The sequence below is a fragment of the Parasteatoda tepidariorum genome, chromosome 3, assembly GCF_043381705.1.
Source record: "Parasteatoda tepidariorum isolate YZ-2023 chromosome 3, CAS_Ptep_4.0, whole genome shotgun sequence".
NCBI lineage: Eukaryota > Metazoa > Arthropoda > Arachnida > Araneae > Theridiidae > Parasteatoda > Parasteatoda tepidariorum.
Genome location: NC_092206.1, coordinates 61,172,527 through 61,192,265, shown reverse-complemented (window position 1 = coordinate 61,192,265; position 19,739 = coordinate 61,172,527). Strand labels below are relative to the sequence as shown.

General features: G+C 29.1%; 1 protein-coding gene across 4 annotated transcripts in view; it reads left to right on the top strand.

The window, feature by feature from the left end:
• Nucleotides 1–17,117, top strand: part of LOC107451197 (homeobox protein cut-like 1) — a 587,258-nt gene extending 570,141 nt beyond the window's left edge. For 2 of the 4 annotated variants that reach the window (XM_071178710.1, XM_071178712.1), the window contains 9 exons: nucleotides 4,970–5,044; nucleotides 6,272–6,378; nucleotides 6,814–6,968; nucleotides 7,717–8,343; nucleotides 10,607–11,682; nucleotides 12,405–12,690; nucleotides 12,778–13,112; nucleotides 13,931–14,111; nucleotides 14,943–17,117. In XM_071178710.1, coding sequence (XP_071034811.1) covers nucleotides 4,970–5,044; nucleotides 6,272–6,378; nucleotides 6,814–6,968; nucleotides 7,717–8,343; nucleotides 10,607–11,682; nucleotides 12,405–12,690; nucleotides 12,778–13,112; nucleotides 13,931–14,111; nucleotides 14,943–16,288 — 4,188 coding nt within the window. In that variant the 3' untranslated portion in view covers nucleotides 16,289–17,117. Of the gene's footprint in view, nucleotides 1–4,969; nucleotides 5,045–6,271; nucleotides 6,379–6,813; nucleotides 6,969–7,716; nucleotides 8,344–10,567; nucleotides 11,683–12,404; nucleotides 12,691–12,777; nucleotides 13,113–13,930; nucleotides 14,112–14,942 lie in introns of all 4 variants that reach the window. The other 2 variants (XM_016067217.3, XM_071178711.1) reach the window with 1 other exon arrangement.
• Nucleotides 17,118–19,739: the final 2,622 nt, after the last annotated feature.

The following is a 19,739-nucleotide window of genomic DNA, read 5'->3' as shown; positions in this document are numbered from 1 at the left end:
AGCATTATAATTCTTTATTACACATACTTATTCTCATTACCAAACTTAGAGTTAAAAAATATTCACATTTGCATATTATCTTTCGTTTTATAATCGATGACATAATATTTTACAATTGATGCTTAATTTCTGTATGGCAATTTTAATTAGGAATTTGAGCTATTAGATTTTTTTTAGTTTAAACAATTTTACTTACCTACATATCTTTTTGGTCTTTCTTTTCTTTAAACTTTCTTTAACATTTTGATTAAAATTTGACTACTTCGTTCCATCCAAGTAATGGCCGCATGCATTTAAAAATTAACAAAGATTGGAAGTAGTGATGATAATTATGCATTTATAAATGCTTTTGAATAACTTTCAGTTTTATATCATTAAATTGAACTTTAAAATAATAAGAAACATGCCAAGTTGTCAACATAATTAGACTATTAATCTTAGTATAATTGACAATTTTTAAAATTTATCAAGCAAAAAGTGAATTGTGATTGGGAAAAAATATTCAAAACGGAAAGAAATGAGTTTTAATTTCATTTATTTTTTATTCACGTATTTCAAAATCAGTTTATTTATAATTTGCTGTAACTAATATCGATCTATTCGACAAGACATAATTTTTTCGATGACTAATTTTTTATTTTTCAGAAATTATCGTAAAGTTTATTTAAACAAGTGCATTTAGTTTTTCATTAGTTCTGCCAGGTCAGCAGATAACTCATAAGAAAGAAATTTAAATTGTGACTTTAAAGATTTTATGATTTTATTTTATTTATTTGATGTTAGTTTTTTAGTGAATGTCTCGAAAAAGTTAAAAAATTTATTTCATCCTCTAAATTATCAATTTATCGAATATATAATTCATTATCCAAATTTTTTAATTAAACATTTAAAGAATACGCGTTTATTTATGAAACAATATGTGTGTTTGAATTTGCACGAAATAGAAGATAGATCAAAATTACGAATGAAATTATTATGCTTGGCAAAAATTTGAAACTAAAAACCTGTTTCTTTTAAATTGTTGTTTATTGAAGGCTATAAACTAATTGTATTGAAGTTTTATGAATATTTTGTAATACTTTATTTTAGAGTAGCATATTTAATCAATCCTACTTAATTTGTTTTTCCTAATTGTACATAAAAGCAAATATTATTTAAATTATTTTTAAATCATCTAAAAAATGTCTTTGAACTATTTTAAACTTTAAGATAGCTTTTAAAAGTCATCCTTTTTCAGTTTGAAATTTATCCTTTGAAAGATATAGAATTGAAAGTATTTTTCTTCTTACCATGCTACGTATTTTATATTAATTATGTGAAGGNTCAAGTTGCGTCAAAATTAATGAAACATCAATTCGAGCAATTTTATCCGATCATATTGAATGAGGAATTTTATATCCCTCATTATTGCAATTTATTTATTGTTTAAATAATGATTAAATGTTTGAGCATTATAATTCTTTATTACACTTCTCATTACCAAACTTATAGTTAAAAAATATTCACATTTGCATATTATCTTTCGTTTTATAATCGATGACATAATATTTTACAATTGATGCTTAATTTCTGCATGGCAATTTTAATTAGGAATTTGAGCTATTAGATTTTTTTTAGTTTAAACAATTTTGTTTACCTACATATCTGTTTGGTCTTTCTTTTCTTTTAAAGAAGATTTCTTTAGCGTTTTGATTAAAATTTGACTACTTCGTTCCATCCAAGTAATGTCCGCATTCATTTAAAAATTTACGAAGATTAGAAGTAGTGAAGATAATTATGCATTTGTAAATGCTTTTGAATAACTTTCTGTCTTATATCGTTAAATTAAACTTTAAAACAATAAGAAACATGCCAAGTTGTCAACATAATTAAACTATTAATCTTAGTATAATTGACAATTTTCAAAATTTATTGAGCAAAAAGTGAATTGTGATTGGGAAAAAATATTCAAAACGGAAAGAAAGAAGTTTTAATTTAATTTATTTATTATTTACATACTTTGAAATCAGTTTATTTATAGTTTTCTATCACTAATATCGGTTTATTCGATAAGACGTAATTTTTTTTGCTGACTGATTTTTATTTTTCTGAAATTTTCGTAAAGATTATTTAAGCAAGTGCATTTAGTTTTTCATTAGTTCAGCCAGTGTCAGCAGATCAATCATAGGAATTCTTTCATTAAATTTAAATTGTGACTTTAAAAATTTAATGATTTTTTTTATTTGATGTTAGTTGCTTAGTGAATGTCTCGAAAAAGTTAAAAAATTTATTTCATTCTCTAAATTTTTAATTTATCGAATATATAATTTATTATCCTAATTTTTTAATTAAAAATTTAAAGAATACGCATTTATTTATGCAACAATATTCGTATTTGAATATGTTGGTATTGCTGTTACCGCGTAGTTGAATAAATTACTCCGATATAAATATTTGAATAAATTACTCCGATATAAATATGCAATGTAGTATAAAATTATATCATTACCAAAAGAATCCTATTAAATTTAAAAAATAAATATTACTTCTAGCTCAATTATCGCTATTTAAAAAACACGAACTCAACTTTCTGTATCTAAATGCCTTTTCTTTTATCTATTTATAAAGTTTTTAATAATTTATTTATAGTTATACAATTATTTATAGTCATAGTAAATTTGCAATTTGTAGATTAATATACATTAAATAGGAGAATACATAATTTTTATTGCAATAAAAATATATATATGAATAAAAATTGATTATGCATCAAATGGTTAAATACTTGAACCAAAGTTCTCCTTGATTAAATTATTTTCTAATCAATTCATCAGTTTTGACTCAAATTAAAGTAAATATATTCATGCAAATAAATTAAGTATAGTATATTATATTAGATTAAATTAAGGAGAGCTAAAAATAGAAGATAGATCAAAATTATAAATGAAATTATTATGCTTGGCAAAAATTTGAAACTAAAAACCTGTTTATTTTAAATTGTTGTTTATTGAAAGCTATAAACTAATTGCATTGAAGTTTTATGAATATTTTGTAATACTTTATTTTAGAGGAGAATATTTAATCAATCCTACTTAATTAGTTTTTCCTAATTGTACGTAAAAGCAAATATAATTTAAATTATTTTTAAATAATCTAAAAAAAATGTTTTTAAACTTTAAGGTAGCTTTTAAGAGTCATCCTTTTTCAGTTCGAAATTCATCCTTTAAAAGATACAGAATTGAAAGTATTTTTCGTGTTCGCGTGCTACGTATTTTATATTAATTATTTAAAGGTTAATAATCATTTAAATTAAATCTTTTAAATCAATATAATATTTTTTAAAAAATAAGAGAAACTAAAAAAACTGATATTTGCCTATGAAGTCGTAACATAATCATCATAACAAAATGCTTATAGCAATGAATTCCCAAGTTTTAAAACTGATGTTTATTAAATATATACTGAAATACTAATGTAAATCCATTTAAGATTTTGAAGTACATCTTAAATTTACTTATATTTTGATTCTTATAAATTAAATTTGTTCTAGATTTGTAGAATGCCAAACCTTAAACCAAATTTAAATTTTTATATTCTTTATTTTTAGTATCTTTTAAGTGTAATGTTCACAGAACATTCCTCCACTCCTTGAGTTTATGAATATTCTTTTCTCTTTTGTTCATTACGTAAACGACTTACCTTGCCCGATAAGCACGCAGTGATTTGTTTGAATCTTGCATGTTATCACGAGTTGCACTTTTGCTACCACACCAGGTAAAGAATACAATCCTCGAGTAGAAATTCCAAGAGAACATTCAGGAAAGTGATAAACTATATAAAACAATTTAAAATTCCATGTGTCCCCGTCTTCCTCTTTCTCTATGTTGCCAAAAGAATTTGCATTAAAACTTTAAAAGAATCGGTAGGGAGCTGGAGAGTTAGTATTACGACGTGGAAGAATTTTGCATCCCCATCTATTAAAAGAACAGTCCTTTTGTAAACTAAAAACTATTGAGATCATTGTTTTTGTGTGGGTTTACATCAAAAACTTTAATTTTAAAACTAACTTGAGGTAACATGAGTTTGGAATGAAAAATACCAGCATTCGCAGTTTTATTTTGCATTATTGTTTTTATTAGTTTTATTTGTGTTAGATATTGTTTAAAAGGAATTTTGGAGTTTTTATGTGAGACTATGGAATTTTAAATAATTTAAGGACATTCGACCATATTTGTTTTAAAGTTCTTTCTAATGTGCTTCGGAACATTTCCTGTTCATAATTTCTTTTAGGAAAAATAAAGTAAAAAATAGCATGTAAAATTTTTAACAATTCATAGCTTAAAAATTGTATTGTTGTGATTGATACATTTTTTAAACGATTTTATAAATTTCGATTTTTTGTTATCCTTTTTTAACTTTAAATTTTTTAATTGATATTGTAGAATTAAAGAAATTACGTCAAGATATTTTTGAAGTAGAAAACGTACTAAAATGCTTTCTAGAAAATTTTATTGAAATAGATTTTAAATTGTGCAAAATTTGAAAGGTAGCATAACAGCTGTCTTTAAGAAAATATGAATATCGAGTTTTTTTTTTAATGCTAAAATTAAAGGATAGAAGCCTGAATGCTGGGTTTATTTGTATATCAATATATTTTTGTAAATTAATAATATGAAAAATACATTTTCATTTGTAAATCTATAGATGTTGTTCTTAAATATAATTTTTATGTGTATTAGATATCATCATATTTTTTTCTTATTATTCCAATAAAAAATTTTAAAAATTGTAATATTGTTTCAATGAAAAATTAGTTAATGTTCTAAAATTTGTTGGAAGCATTATTAATTTAATAAAAATTTCTTAAAAATTTATTACGAAATTCTTATTTTAATGAAAAAAAATTCTGAAATTATGTTAGCATGATAATCTCCTGAAAAATTAGTAAAAAAGTATTGATAACTCCTAAAACTCCTTGATTCTCCTCTAGATTTCCCAATTAATTGATGACATTCAAAGATTACAGACTATTCTAAACACTCTACAAGAGACAAGTGCCTCGAAAGTAAGTTTCTGTTTTGCATTTATTTATTTTTCTTCTTAAAATTTGCTTAAATTTTATTATGCAATGAATTTAAAATTATACATTTAAATAATATGTACTATACCTAACTAACCATGACTATACCATAAAATAAAAAAGTACGAGTCCTTTTTGAAAACAAAAAGTCTAAATTTATTTAAATCTTTAAAACATAGCTCTTAATTTGAGAGTTTTAATCGTGTTCAAGTTGTCGTGAATAAATTGAAAATATCCATTTTATAAAAATAAAAAAAATATCAATTTAGAAAAACTATCAATTGAAGATTACGCTTTATATTTTTTAATTTAAGTCTTTTTTAAACTTTTTATTTCCGAATAAAATCTCTTTATTATCTTCTTTTAATTATAATTCGAATTACACAAGTAAATGATGTTCAAATTGTGTTACTTTTTCCTTGTTTAAGATGTTCCGGTATTTAGCTAAATTAATGAAAATTACCATTGTTAACACTTTTTTAAGTGCAACAATAAAAAATATTTAGGGTTGGGAATATAAATTTTTGTTCGTTAGACTCAATAGTCTAAAGAAAAAGAAATCAATGTAGAACAATAAATGACCAAGTTAAACACTTCAGTTCAAGTTAAACCCTAATATCATGTGATCAAGTTTAAAATTAAGTTAATATGCACTATATTGTAATTCAACTTGAAACCTTGTGGAGGTTGCTGTAAATTTCCAAAATAGTGTGATCCCAGTCACCACAAATTGTTAAAAATGTTTTATCTCATCTTATAATCGGCAAGGAAGATATAAAACTCACTTTTAATCTTAAGAAAATTTTATAATGTTTTTCTTTTTGTATATTTCTATGCAATTAGCTCTAATCTCACAGCAATAACCGAATTCATTGCTTCAATTGAATTGAATGCCGACGTTATACATTTATTTAAGAAAATTGTTTTTAATGAATCGGCTTTAAAATGTTTTTTATTATTTTTTAATGTACGAGTTTTTAGTTATTGCTTGGATTTAAATTTAGAGATGTAGATCAAGTGAGTTATAAATTAGAAAGAAAATGACTGTAATTGATATGACCCAATCTTTAATCTCGTCGCACATTTTAGAAGAGATCGTGCTCTTCCTGACATTGAGTAACACCTTCACAAATTTAATTATTTTTTTTTTATTTAGTTCTGAAAAAAATCAAAATGCGTTTTATTATATTAAATATTTTTTTTTCGCCCTAGATTGCTCAACTTGAAGAACTGGTCAACGAAAAGGACAAAATGATTGTAGAATTGGGTGAAAAATTGGTGAGACAGCAAGATTACGACGAAATTAAAAAAGAACTTCGGTAAGCAAATTTTCTTTCTTTAGAATTAAGTGCTATTAAATTATAATAATTCCCATTCGATTATATTTGAGAGAATTTATATTTTCATAAAAGTCAAAGCATTTGTTAATAAGTTTATTTTGAATTTAATGCAAGTAAATATTTTTTATTTCATTGTTGCAAGGTTTTATCTCCGATAAGTGAAAAACAAAAAGACATTTTTAATTCAACTATACTTTTTATTCTAATGATTTTGATCACATTTCCAAAGATTGGATGATTTTCCTTTTTATTTTTATCTATTAAAAGCATTTCGTAATGATCATAATCATGGATTTCCCCTTAAACTTTTGAAATTTTATCGGGCATTTCTATAAATATTGTATTTATTTTTATAAGTAATGACATAAGATCGCTAAAATTTCAAAATTACGAAATGAATACTTTCTTTTTCAGTGTCTTAAAAACAGTAAATTTCAATAATTCAAAATCATGGGAGAAAACTGATGAAAACAAAAATGAAAATGACAAGCCTCCGGACCTCATTAAAGAAAACCACAAATCTCCATCATCTGACAGTACACCAGTAAAGGTTAAAACTGAAGAGAATGGTAAGATTATGCTTTTAGTTCTAAACTCTGTTTGGAACTAAAGATGTCATCTAAATTAACTATATTGAGTTCCAAAAACAAAACTTTATTTTTCAGTATCAGAAACACGTAATATCCTTTCTATGTTCACAGTTAATATTTTTAACTTAGTTTTTTAAATTAAGCTGCGTTAAAAGTCCTGTTTCTTTGTGATTTATATTTTAGGTTGAATTGATGATGCAGTATTACATTACTGCAGATAACCTTTTGATAAAAGTAGGGAATTAAGGCATCGTTTTATAAGATTGGAAGAAATATCACACAATAACTTTTAGAACTTTTACGGATTTTTCATTAAAATTTTAAAACAATAAAATTACGTGTGAGTTCTGTCACCAGGGAAAAGCCTCTAAGTAAGGTGATTTTTTGTAAAATTTTCTAAAAAAGTAAATAAATAAAATAATAGAGTTTCTTTAATTTTACATTTTAAAGTAATTCGATAGTGCATAATGGAAACATTGTCCGTAAAGTGACATTTAAAATTCGCATAGTTTAAAAGATCAGGTATCTGCAAAAAAATAAACTTTTCCAAATGGCGTTTAATGGCATTTTTAAAAGTAGCATTCTTCTACGCTTTCAGACACAAAAGGTCAGTTGATTTAAATAAAAATTTATCGATGTGTCTATTACTGATACAGATTCTCTTGCATGTAAGATTTTTTTGAATTACATTTATAGTTGTTGACTTTCGAAATAATTTTTTTCCTAGGATCAGGTGGTTACCCACTTCAAAGCGTGGACAGTTTTGGCACAATGTTGGGCCAGGAGATTGTTAGAGACTATGCTCAAACTGTTGCAAAAGAAGAAGTATGCAGCAGGCCTTCATCTCCGGTGTCTAAAAACAGCGATGGCTACCCACCTTCATCAGCTGCAAGCACCATCTCCCAAGAAGACAGAAAGCCAACTCCACCAGTTCTGGATGGAACAATGGACAACCCACCATCTCCTCCCATCAATCTCACATCCGAAAGGTCTTCCCCGTCTGGCAACAGCCAATCCATCAAAGAAGTCACATCGCCCGTGAGCGATAACTCTTCCCTCAGCAAACTTCAGGACTGTTTGAGGCAAAATATAGACAAATATGCAAACGAAACTCTGAATACCCTGAACATTGCGAGGTGTGTGAGAGAGTTGTTGAGCGTGCACAATATCGGACAGAGACTTTTTGCCAAATTTGTGCTCGGTCTGTCACAAGGAACTGTGAGCGAACTGCTCTCTAAACCTAAACCTTGGGATAAGCTAACTGAAAAGGGAAGAGACTCTTACAGAAAAATGCATGCATGGGCTTCCGATGACAAATGCATAGGAATGTTGAAATCATTGGTGCCGAGAAGAGGTAATAATTGCTTTTTCGTTTCATTTTCCTAACGAAATAATTTAATCCAAGTCTCTATTTATTTTATGATTTTTTTTATGCTCAAGTTGCAACAACGTTATTATATACATGTATGTTTTTAAAAATTAAGTCAAAGAGGTCTCCTCATGGGACGCAAAATAATATTTAAACGGGGGAGAAACAATTGAAATCTGACGAATCACTACTGAGGAAGGTTTGGCAGTAAATATCAATACTTCTTTTATTGCAAGAAAGAGCAGAGGGGAGATGAATGACGATAATTAAGAGTACCTCAGAATTTCATCAGACAATTAGACATATTTTAAAGTTTTCAGTTCCATTTTCATTGTTAGTGATTCATTAGATGAAGTTTTTTTTTTTCTTATTTAAATACTAATTCGTGACATGTAATATGTACACTTTTTCGGCTTCAGTTTTGATGGGAATTCCAAATGTATATAATTATGGGGTAGTTACGGATTATCCAGTCTTAATATTAGATATGAAATTATTTGTAAAATTACTAAAACAATCTTGTCTAACTACTTTTTGTTTTATTTCAAAAAAATTTTTGACATTTTGGAGCGTGATACTGAATATACATAAGTAAATTATGAGAAATTTCAAGAAAAAAGTATTCCTATAAATATATTTGGTCAAATATTTCGTGAACACAAAGTAGTGAATAGTTAAAAAGCTAAACAAACTTAATTGTATTATCTGGACTTAGCAGAAAACAATTTCGAGTCTTGTGAGGAAGACAATATTATCAACAAAAGAAAAAGACCGCGCCCACCAATAAATTAAAATTTAAGTTAGTTGTATTAAAAAAATAATTGAATAACTCTTAGAAGGAACCAAAGAGTTTGAACTTCATTTATTAGTAATTTTCTTACCTATTTAATACTTAAACATATCGTAAAAAATATTCAAACTCTCATGATCTTTAATAATATCATAGAGTCTTTAAATTTACAATGATTGTTATTCAATAGTAAAAGCAATTGTTACGTTCGTAATTGAAATTCATAGAAAAATAATGAAAATAAAAAAAAAACTTAAACATTTAAAACTACAATGATTGTATTTAATGGTAAAAACAATTGTTACGTTCGAAATTGAAATTCATAGAAAAATAATTAAAATAAAAATAACTTGTTTTAAATGTTTTGGAAAAAAATGACATACATTATTTTAGATTTTGTGATATTTAATGACGAAAGTTTGCAAAAATTCTTACATTTAAATTTTTTATGATTGTTACTCCAGAAAAATTTCAGTTTTATATCTAAAAATTATGGAACGGATGAAAAATTGATAAACGACGAGGATCATTCTTAGAGTTCAATATTCAGAACTTTAATTATTTTTTAATTAACTTTTTTAAACTAATTTTTAGATAAATAAAAAATTTTCAAATTTTAAATTTTTTTCCGATTTCTTTGTATTAAGGCTCTTGTTATCTACTGAGAAATTGTTTTATGGTTTGTTTGCTCAAGTTAAGTTTTCTAAAATAAACAAACAACTCATTTTTTAACGTTGTATGTATTAATCGAAATTTTTTTTTTTATTTAATTCCTTTTTAAATAAAATATATTTCGTTTAAATAAAAAAAAAGTTGTGTGCTTAAATTTAGAAACAGAATTGAAAATAATACATTTGTAGGAATTTTATAAGGAATGAACTAAAAACAATGTAAAATATTATTTTTTGAAATAATATGTCTGAGAAATAGCTTCATCACTCTACTGTAGCTACGAGTACGAAACCCTTCAGACTCCAAAATATAATTTAAGCATAATAATTGTGTGGCTTCAATTATAGAATTATTATAACTAGGTATTTATAGTTCAATAAGTATTTGAATTCGCGAGAAATAGCTTTGTTTTCGTTAACCTACTCCATCTTATCTCGGAAGGAAGGTATACTGATATATTTTAGCTTTTCATTACTTTTAAAAAGCTTATTGCTTATAAATCACAATTTTCTTCAATGTCATTCTAATTTTTTAAAACTTGGACGGGGGAGGGGAAGCCAAAACTTTTCCTTGCTTTGTTACTACAATAACTTGTAACTATTTATGATTAATTTATGTATTTTTTTTTCGTTTATTCTGATTGATTTTTGTTATCATATATTTTTTCTAAATTAGTAAAGTATCTTTAGAAAAAGCATGTTAGATCATGCTTTTGATTGTTACTATTATTGAACTTAATAATTGCAGTTGCTGAGAGAAGATCAACTCTTCTTTCTTCCCCACCAGGAAAAGACTGCATCGGAAGCACTGGAAACAGCGGTGGACTATCTTCATACAAAAACGATGACCAAGGAGCTGAGGAAAGGATAGCCCAAATTCTCAATGAGGCCCAGATGGCTATGATGAAACAGCAGGAACAAAAAAGTCCATCTTCACTGCCAAATGGCGATAATCGGTCTGTTGACAGCTCCGATGATCTCCGTAACGACAGTGACTCAAAATATAACCTCGGAAATTCGAGAGATAATTTATCCAATAGCGATAAATCTTTTAGAAGATCTCGTAAATATGAAAACGATGATATTCCTCAAGAAATGGTCGCCCGAATTTACCAGGAAGAACTCGCCAAGCTCATTGGGCAGAGAGTCGAGGAAGGGTTCAGGACACCCAGAGACCAATTCGAACGAACACAGGAAGAGATTCGGCAGGCCTTAACCATATACCACCAAGAACTAACTAGACTATCTCATTTAATGCCTCCTAATCATCATCCGAACTTTAATCCTTTTACAGCTAATGGCAGCTCTTACAGTCTTTCACACCACCATAACAGCAATAGTAATTCCGCGTTAAACAACGCAACAACTAATGGCAATAGTAATCAGGCTCATCAAGATTGCCCAGTCGATGCAACCATGAGTAACAGATCTAGATCTGAGTCAAAGAATTCAAATTCAGGGAGAGAGGAACCAGAGATGAGACATCATGGTAGTGCCTTTTCCCTTGTGAGACCTAAGACTGAGAATAATATTTCTTCTTCCATGAATTCTAAGTCTTCATCAACTCCTACACCTACTTCATATCGCCTGCATAGTCCCTCACCAGCACCTCCAGCTCTTCTGCCTCTATCGGAATCGAAGACGTCGAGCCCCGGTGCACCTCAGTCAGGAACAGAAGATCTGACTACATCAGCTTCCCCATTGCAAAGAATGCAGTCCATCACCAATTCTCTTCTCTCACAGTCATCGCTGCCATCCTTGCCCAATCCTCCACAGAGGCCTGCCAAAGCTGTTCTTCCCCCAATTACTCAGCAGCAGTTTGATCAGTATAACAATGTCAACACCGAAGATATTGTTAAAAAGGTAAGATTTTTTTAAAGACATAACCGTGTCTTGAAATAAGTAATAATAATAATAGGGTATATATTGATTCCTTATCCTGAAATAAGCGATTAGCATCCCTTTAACCTAAGCTAATAATAGGGTATATATTGATTCCTTATCTTGAAATAAGCGATTTAGCATCCCTTTAACCTAAGCTTACTTCTGTTCCATTTTCAATGGATAAAAATCTTTCTTTTTTGTCTTATTTATTTTCTAATCACAAATTGAAAATATTTTACTTTCTTTTGAAGCAATTTTTTTAAACTTAAATTTTAGTTTCTTAATTTTTTTAAATTCGCGTTAACATCAATCTGGAAGATTTTAAATACTCTCGGATTTAAAGTCATAATTCTAGCCAAATTAAAATATCACACAATCATTTCTGAAAATAAATTTTCTATTAAAAAAAATTATCACTTCAGAAAAAGAAATATTTTTCTATCAGTTTTATGCTTCTCGTTCTGTTTTATAATAATTTAATGGCTAAATATTTATTCAAAATTTAATTCCGAGGTAATTAATTACATTTGAATTGATAAGATTTATGCTATTTACTATTATAAATAGAAATAAGAAAAGTTCTTTTTTTTCTAGAAATGAATAAGTATAAATGAGAGAATGATTTTAATTACTGATGTTTCCTGCATTTTTTCTTATTAAATTGGTATTTTTATATTGGAAATAATATGTTTTTTTTCTAGGTCAAGGAACAGTTGAGTCAGTATTCCATTAGTCAGCGCCTATTTGGTGAAAGTGTGCTTGGACTATCTCAGGGATCAGTGTCCGATCTTCTAGCTCGCCCAAAGCCGTGGCACATGCTTACGCAAAAAGGACGAGAACCTTTCATTCGTATGAAAATTTTTCTGGAAGATGAGAATGCTGTACACAAACTGGTTGCCTCTCAGTATAAAATTGCTCCTGAAAAACTGATGAGAACGGGTAGCTTTGGCGGAGCCACAAATCCACAAAGTATCATGACTTTTGGCGGTAAGACTCTGTTTTATTACTTCTACTTTCAAATTTCAAAAACAATTTATTTAAATTTTGTCTAAGAAATATGTAATTTTTTCCCAGGGTCTAATAAGATGAGTCCAAGACCCATAGAATCTAACCTAAGGGCTTCGGAAAACCGGCATCTAACTCAGAACAATTCTCTGTACACACCTCATAACCATACACCTCGATCTGTGTGCACAACTCCAGACAATATGCCCATTTCTCTGACTGTGACTTCAAGCAACAACACCTCTTCTCAGAACTCTATTCTCAGTAGAAAAACACCCACAATAACTCGGGGATACAACCAACCATCTGTGTATGAAATGGCAGCTCTCACCACTGATTTAGATACGCAGATCATCACTTCAAAGATCAAAGAGGCTTTAATGGCGCACAACATTGGCCAGAAGGTAAAGTATTGGAATTTGTCCGAATTGAATCATGTTCTCCTATGCTAAATTGAACTAAAGTCCAAATCTGCTGCATCCTTACTATAAAATTTTAATGCTATTTAATCATGCATAAAGCTATAATGCGTTCATCATCATTCCTTACTAATATAACTAATTTAACTGTTGAAATTTCTTTGATTTAATGTAAACTTATATTTTAATTCAGTAAGCAAGAAAATATTCTTTTCGCAGAAAATTATTTTTAACTATTGAATTAAGCTGTTGAATCAGTTTTGCCGCAAACTAAAATTTAAGTAAAATTATAGGTTTGATTAATCATTGAGCTGACATTGAGAGGAAAAAAATCGAATAATATTACAGTTCAATGTTTAAAAAAATGATATGTTTACCTACAACAGTGTTTCCCAAAGTGTGGTACGCGTACCCCCAGGGTACGGGAACAGTTTAGCGGGGGTGCGCGTTCTTATGCGAAATATCTTGCAAAATATGAAAATTTCAAAATTTTTTATTTGAAAACAAAACTAGCCATGAAAATTTACGATTACGTATTTTTCTATTGGCTATTTTTTGCAGAGTTAATAGTTAATTATTAGTGGTGTCAACAGCCAGTTGTGATTTTTAACTTTTGTGCATTTTTTATGGTAAAAAATACATTTATTTTTTTACTGGGGGTACACAGCGTTACAAAAAATTTAGAAGGGGTACACAAAATTCATAAGTTTGGGAAACACTGACCTACAGCAATGGTTTTTTCTTTTAAATTATTATTTTTTTTTTGAAAAATACGTAAACTAAATGTTTTTTTTTACACATAGATATTTGGCGAAGTTGTACTGGGTTTGTCTCAAGGATCTGTTAGCGAATTGCTTTCAAAACCAAAACCGTGGCACATGTTAAGCATAAAAGGGCGAGAACCATTCATAAGGATGCAGATGTGGCTCAATGATCCTCATAATGTGGAAATGCTGCAAACCATAAAGAATGAGAGAAGAGAAGGTAAGGAAATGTGACAGTTTCGTTTTTGTACAACACATGTTTTCGTGAATGTCGAAATTTTATCACTGGTTATAACTCATAATTAAAAAGAGGAAACAAAAAAAATATTAAGTTTCACTTCTGTACTATTTTTGAGATATATATTTTCAACATCAAAATGTAATCTAACTTTAAAATAAAAAAATTTTTGCGTCATGAAATTTCGCTATGAGTAAGTGTTTTTATATTTTTATAGAGGTGAATACTTTAGTTTTATAGAAAATAAAAAAAAAACACGTTTATGTCAGTAGCCCATATGCCATATTGCTGTCAAGATATGTAGTATGGGAAATGGGAAAAATGGCATAATTTTTTTTTCTTTTATCAAAACTAATATGTTAAGCTAGGAAGGGTGCGTGGTTTGTTCTTTTTGAAACTGATCAAAGAACTTTATTTCATGGTAGATAGGATATCCCATAACCACCAACTTTTTAGAATTCTTATTGAAAAAGAAATTTAAAATATAACACTTTAGTTGTTTCTAATTAATATTTATGCACGAAACAAATAAAAAAGATATCCAATTTTGCTGAATCAGTTCTCAAGATGGGTAAGATTAAAACATAAAAGCCTGTTTGATTGAAGCAGGAAGTAGAAAAGGCAGCAAAAGGCGATTATCAGAAATACATTAAAATTTCTTACGGCAATTAAACTGGTTTTTAGTATTTTTAGATACGCCTTTCACAAGGGTCATTTGTCAAATTTTGATTTTTTTTTTTTACTTTTTCTATACTTCGATATTAATTTGCGGCTTAACTTTATAACAGTATTCACTAATTTTTTTGTTTCCAGCAAACAAGCGTCGCAGAACTGGAGATGGCCCCATGGACAGTCCAAGAAGTCAATCAGACGGTGGACAGATGTTTAATTACAGCTTTGCTCCACCGTCACCATATCCTCCTGCCAAGAAACCACGTGTCTTATTTACTGAGGAGCAGAAGGAAGCCTTGAGATTGGCTTTCTCACTGGATCCTTATCCTAGTACGGCAACTATCGAATTTCTGGCTACTGAACTTAATCTATCAGTGAGGACTATTACAAATTGGTTCCATAATCACAGAATGAGAATGAAGCAGCATGCCAATTCTGACGATGAACATGGGAGGAAAGGACCTGACTTATCTCTTCCGCCTCCCGTAAGGGAAGGCATGGCTTTTGACCCTGTGCAATACCGTTTACTCTTAAACCAGAGACTCGCTGAAAAAGCTAGAGATAAACAACCGCAATTTCCTCCTTTTGGTGCAAATATGCCCTATTTATATTCTCCTTACAGAAATTGTTCTCCTCTATCGTCTTCTGGTGACGATATGGGAACATTAGACTTAAGCATGTCTAGTCAATTAAGAAATGCTATTCATAGTGGTAGCAAGGTTGATAACAATGGGGGCAGCAGCACTGACGATCGTTCCAACAGCGAAATGAACGATGACTCTAATCTTTCACAAGATTTGCAAAATGATAACAGTGACCGAGACTCCATAGATGACGATCATCCACCAAATCATCGAGACTCTTCACCCTTGAGGACGTCGGTACCCAATGAACACATGAGGTCCTCAGTAGTAACAAGTGGAAGCAGTAACCGACGGAAACCCGCTATGCCTCAATGGGTTGATCCTGGTCTCGAGTTATCGCCTGAGAATACAGATGAGGAAGATGATTTGGATGATGATCGCTTAGGCGATGACAGCGGTAACGAACAGGAAGAAATTATTAACGGTGTTTGTGTTCGACAAACTGAAGACTTTGATCTTCTAATGTCACCCAGAGTTGAAACGGTTCATGTTTTACCCGCACCAGCACCAGACGATCGTTCGTCAAGAAAGTCTCACTCAAATCGCAACGAAAAATTCCGCAGGACTGCTTTAGTCAGCCCTGACCGATCGGACAATGAATCGGAGGGTATGACAAACGGTGTAAGTGACCGAGAACCTTCGGAACGGAGGGCGAAAGACAAACTTATGTGTATAAACGCAATGGACCGAACGACGCTCAAAAAACCAGTCTTCCTGGATGAGCAAGAAGAAGATGATGATGAAAGCTGGGATGATGCCGAAGCTAAGGATAGGCGAAAAAATATTGAAAAACTCCAACAAAGGCTAGAAAAAGAAGATGTTGGAGATGACTGGGAATTCTGAACGTTTGGTTCTACACATTTTTGTGGTGCATTTGTTAGGTTCACTGCAAATGTTTGCAGCTTTAAAGTGCCAGAAGTCAAAATAGATACTGATGAATGAGTGGATGAAAATCATCATCTCATTGTTATAAATTCGCACCATAGATTTCATGTAAACATTATCCCGGTGTAAAAAAATACAAAGAGTGGCCTTAAATCAATCGATTCAATTTCACGAGTTACAAACATTTTGTAGTGTTGAATAAAAAAAAATGTTGAAGGACTTGTGTTTATGATGACTCAGGCTGAGATTCTCTGCAATGTAATGTGATACATAATTCTATTTCTTCAATCTTACTGTTCTCACGCCTTGTCAAATTTCAGCACACCGATTTTTGCTCAGCTTGTTGAACAATCTTCCCTTTAAACTGACAAAATGGCATGCTTCGATGATGTTGATACAGATGAGCAACGCAATGAGCACGAGCTTAAAATAAAATGTTTTAATCTGCTGCAGCATACTTGTAAAAATGAGCATCGTTTCGACTCTGAGCTGGCTGCAGAGAGCAAAACGTGGTTTGCGTACTGAAGTAGTACCTCACTTGTGTTCTTTTTAACTGTATACAGATCTCCCTTTTTGACGTTGTCCTCTTATTTCATTGATGCTAATCGCCGGATTACTTTGTGTAGCTGATTTAGTTTATTTTATCTTCTAGAACAGCCATGTTGTATATGGCATTTGTAAAGCACTATTGTAAATATGATATTTTGAGCTAGTGAAAAAGAGCACACACTGCTATTTCAAGACTGATCGCAGTATAAATCTTTTGAACGGAATCAAAAAAAAGAAATTCTCATTTGTTGTTTTTCGCAGTGTAAAAAGAGTTAATAACAGAGTTATTTTATTTCTTCTTTCATTTTACGTTATCATGAAATTTTCGAACGAAGCTTTTCTCCATTTAAAAATGCATTTGTGTGTTCGTCTTGCACAAGTTATTGTAAATCTTGAACACTACTTTAAATGTTCTCTTTTTCTACCCATTTTGAAATGAAAAAAGTTTCGATCTCTTATTGTACGTTATCGTGTTTTTTGGGTCCTTTACAACCTCGTAACACAAGATATTATTACAACGATGCCTTTCTTCATGGTGCACCTGTTTACCGCCAGGTGGCTCTTATTTCAGAACGCTGCCGACCCATGAACCTGCATACGGCGATATTAGTGCATTCGTCTTTTCAATTCTATTTATGATCTTTGGACTAGGTCATCTCTAGTCGATTGGTTTATGAAAAAAAAATTGCATTTAGTTTAACAAAGTGTAAATATTTCTTTTCATGTTTTATCTTTTAAATGTTCTTGTCAAATATTTACCCCGAACTGAAAGCTCTTGCATTTCACTTTAAGCTGCTTTTTTCTAATAACACATTTAATTTAAAACGGTCTGAATATTGCATTACAGAAAATTAGATTACATTAAAAAAATTTTAATTTGTGTTACAATACGTCAGACTAATGAGTTGTAATTGAATTCTTTAACATCTAATTTATTCCTGCGAAATGTTTGTACAAATTATTATGAGTAGATGAAAATATCATGAAGTCATTTTACACTAAAAACATTTAATATATTACTATGCTTAAATGTTTTCCTTTTAAAAATTTTGTAATTCTAATTTTTATTCAAACATGTTCAGATAACTTGAGTACAGAAACCAATTAAAATTATATAGCTATGGTAGAGACAAAATATAAAATTCTGTTTCAGTTTGCAGCTTAACTATATTTTATTAAATGGAGTGAAATAAAAATGCTTAACAATGAAATGGAAGAGTTTTCATGCATTTAAAAACTGTTGCTCAGTCCATATAACAGTGGTGCCAATCAACAAAAAGAGTAAAGAAAAATTTCAAATTTTATATGTTATATTCCCGAGTGAAATGTTAAACATCCAAATCCTTCCAGAAACAATTTTTACGGAAGGATTCTAAAACCTTACTTGTGTTGTGCGAATTCATTTTTTTTTTCATAAGATGCATAAAATGCACGCGATTATTTGTCTTTACATTGTTAATATTTTGAATGAAACGCTAAGTTTGGGGATACTTTACATTATTTAAGTATTATTGAGTATGACTCACCAGTATTGTGTTTAGCACAAATATTTATCGATTGTTTTAGATGAGAGAAGAATATTTTAATCTTTCACAACATCACAATAAACAATTTCAAACTTTCACTTTTCCTCTTGCAAAGTGTCTTTTATAAGAGCTTTTTTAGTCATAGGGAATCGGTTAGGGTAGCTTTGTTCTCCTTCTTGTCACATTTTATTGTTAAAATTTTTACTATTAAAAAGGGGTGTATTTCAGTTTAATTTATTCACATGCATCACAACTTGATTTTAATCGTTTTACAATACTTTCGCCATAAGAGAAGGTTTTGTAATTAAATTTTAATTCATATTTTGTAATTACAGAAATCTAATTTTGTTTTATTTTTGTAATATATTATCAAATTAATGAAAATGTTTTGAACATAAGAATAATGATTCATCCATTAAGGAGAAGAAAAAAACCAACGAGAGCAGATAATTAATTTTTATTCGCGTTTTGTGATAAAATAATAAGTTATTTACTGCATTCAAATTTAAATGGACTGTAAACTTGTGAAGTAATGTGTCTTGTTGAGTTAAAATATCGTAACTGAAACAATATTAGTTATCAAATTGAAATCATCACCAATTTGAAAAGAAAAATACTGATTAAAAATGTCTATGAAATTAAAATAACAATGACTTTTTTAATGGTATACGACAACCTTAACATTTAAGATTATAAAATGATTAAAACAATAAAAACTGACGAGCAAATGTTTGCTACCTGTTGAATAGATTTCCCAATTTTAACATTTCAGCAAGTTAAAGTATAAAATAGTTTCTTTCTTTTATACAAATATAATTTTTGAATAATAAAACTGTAAACGATTCAAAGTTAATAAATAATTATAAGTTATTAATAAATTAGAATAAAAATTCAAATGATACTAAAATGTGTCGTGTATGCTTCTTCTTGAGGTGTAAGAATTGCAAAATGTACAGAAAATGTTTTTTTTTTCTTTAACAAAAAGATAATGATAATCATTCTGTTTTAGATAGTTAATCATAGGAAAAATTTGAAACAATATTATACTCCCCATACCGTAAAAATAATTTTTTTTCTACATTGCTTTATAAATTTAAAATCAAAAGTTTATTTGCATGTTGTAGTGTTAATAATTCATTATAAATCTATGAACCGTTATGATTTATAGAAAAAACTAAATTATGGACATATTATAATTATAAAATTTTACTCTTTTCTGTTTTTTTAAAAAAGGAACTTCAATCAATTAAAAGAAATTAAAATTACCTTCTTATGTTAAGCAAAAGCTTCGGTTTTGAAACAATGAGTTTCCAAATTTAAATCACCGTTGATCA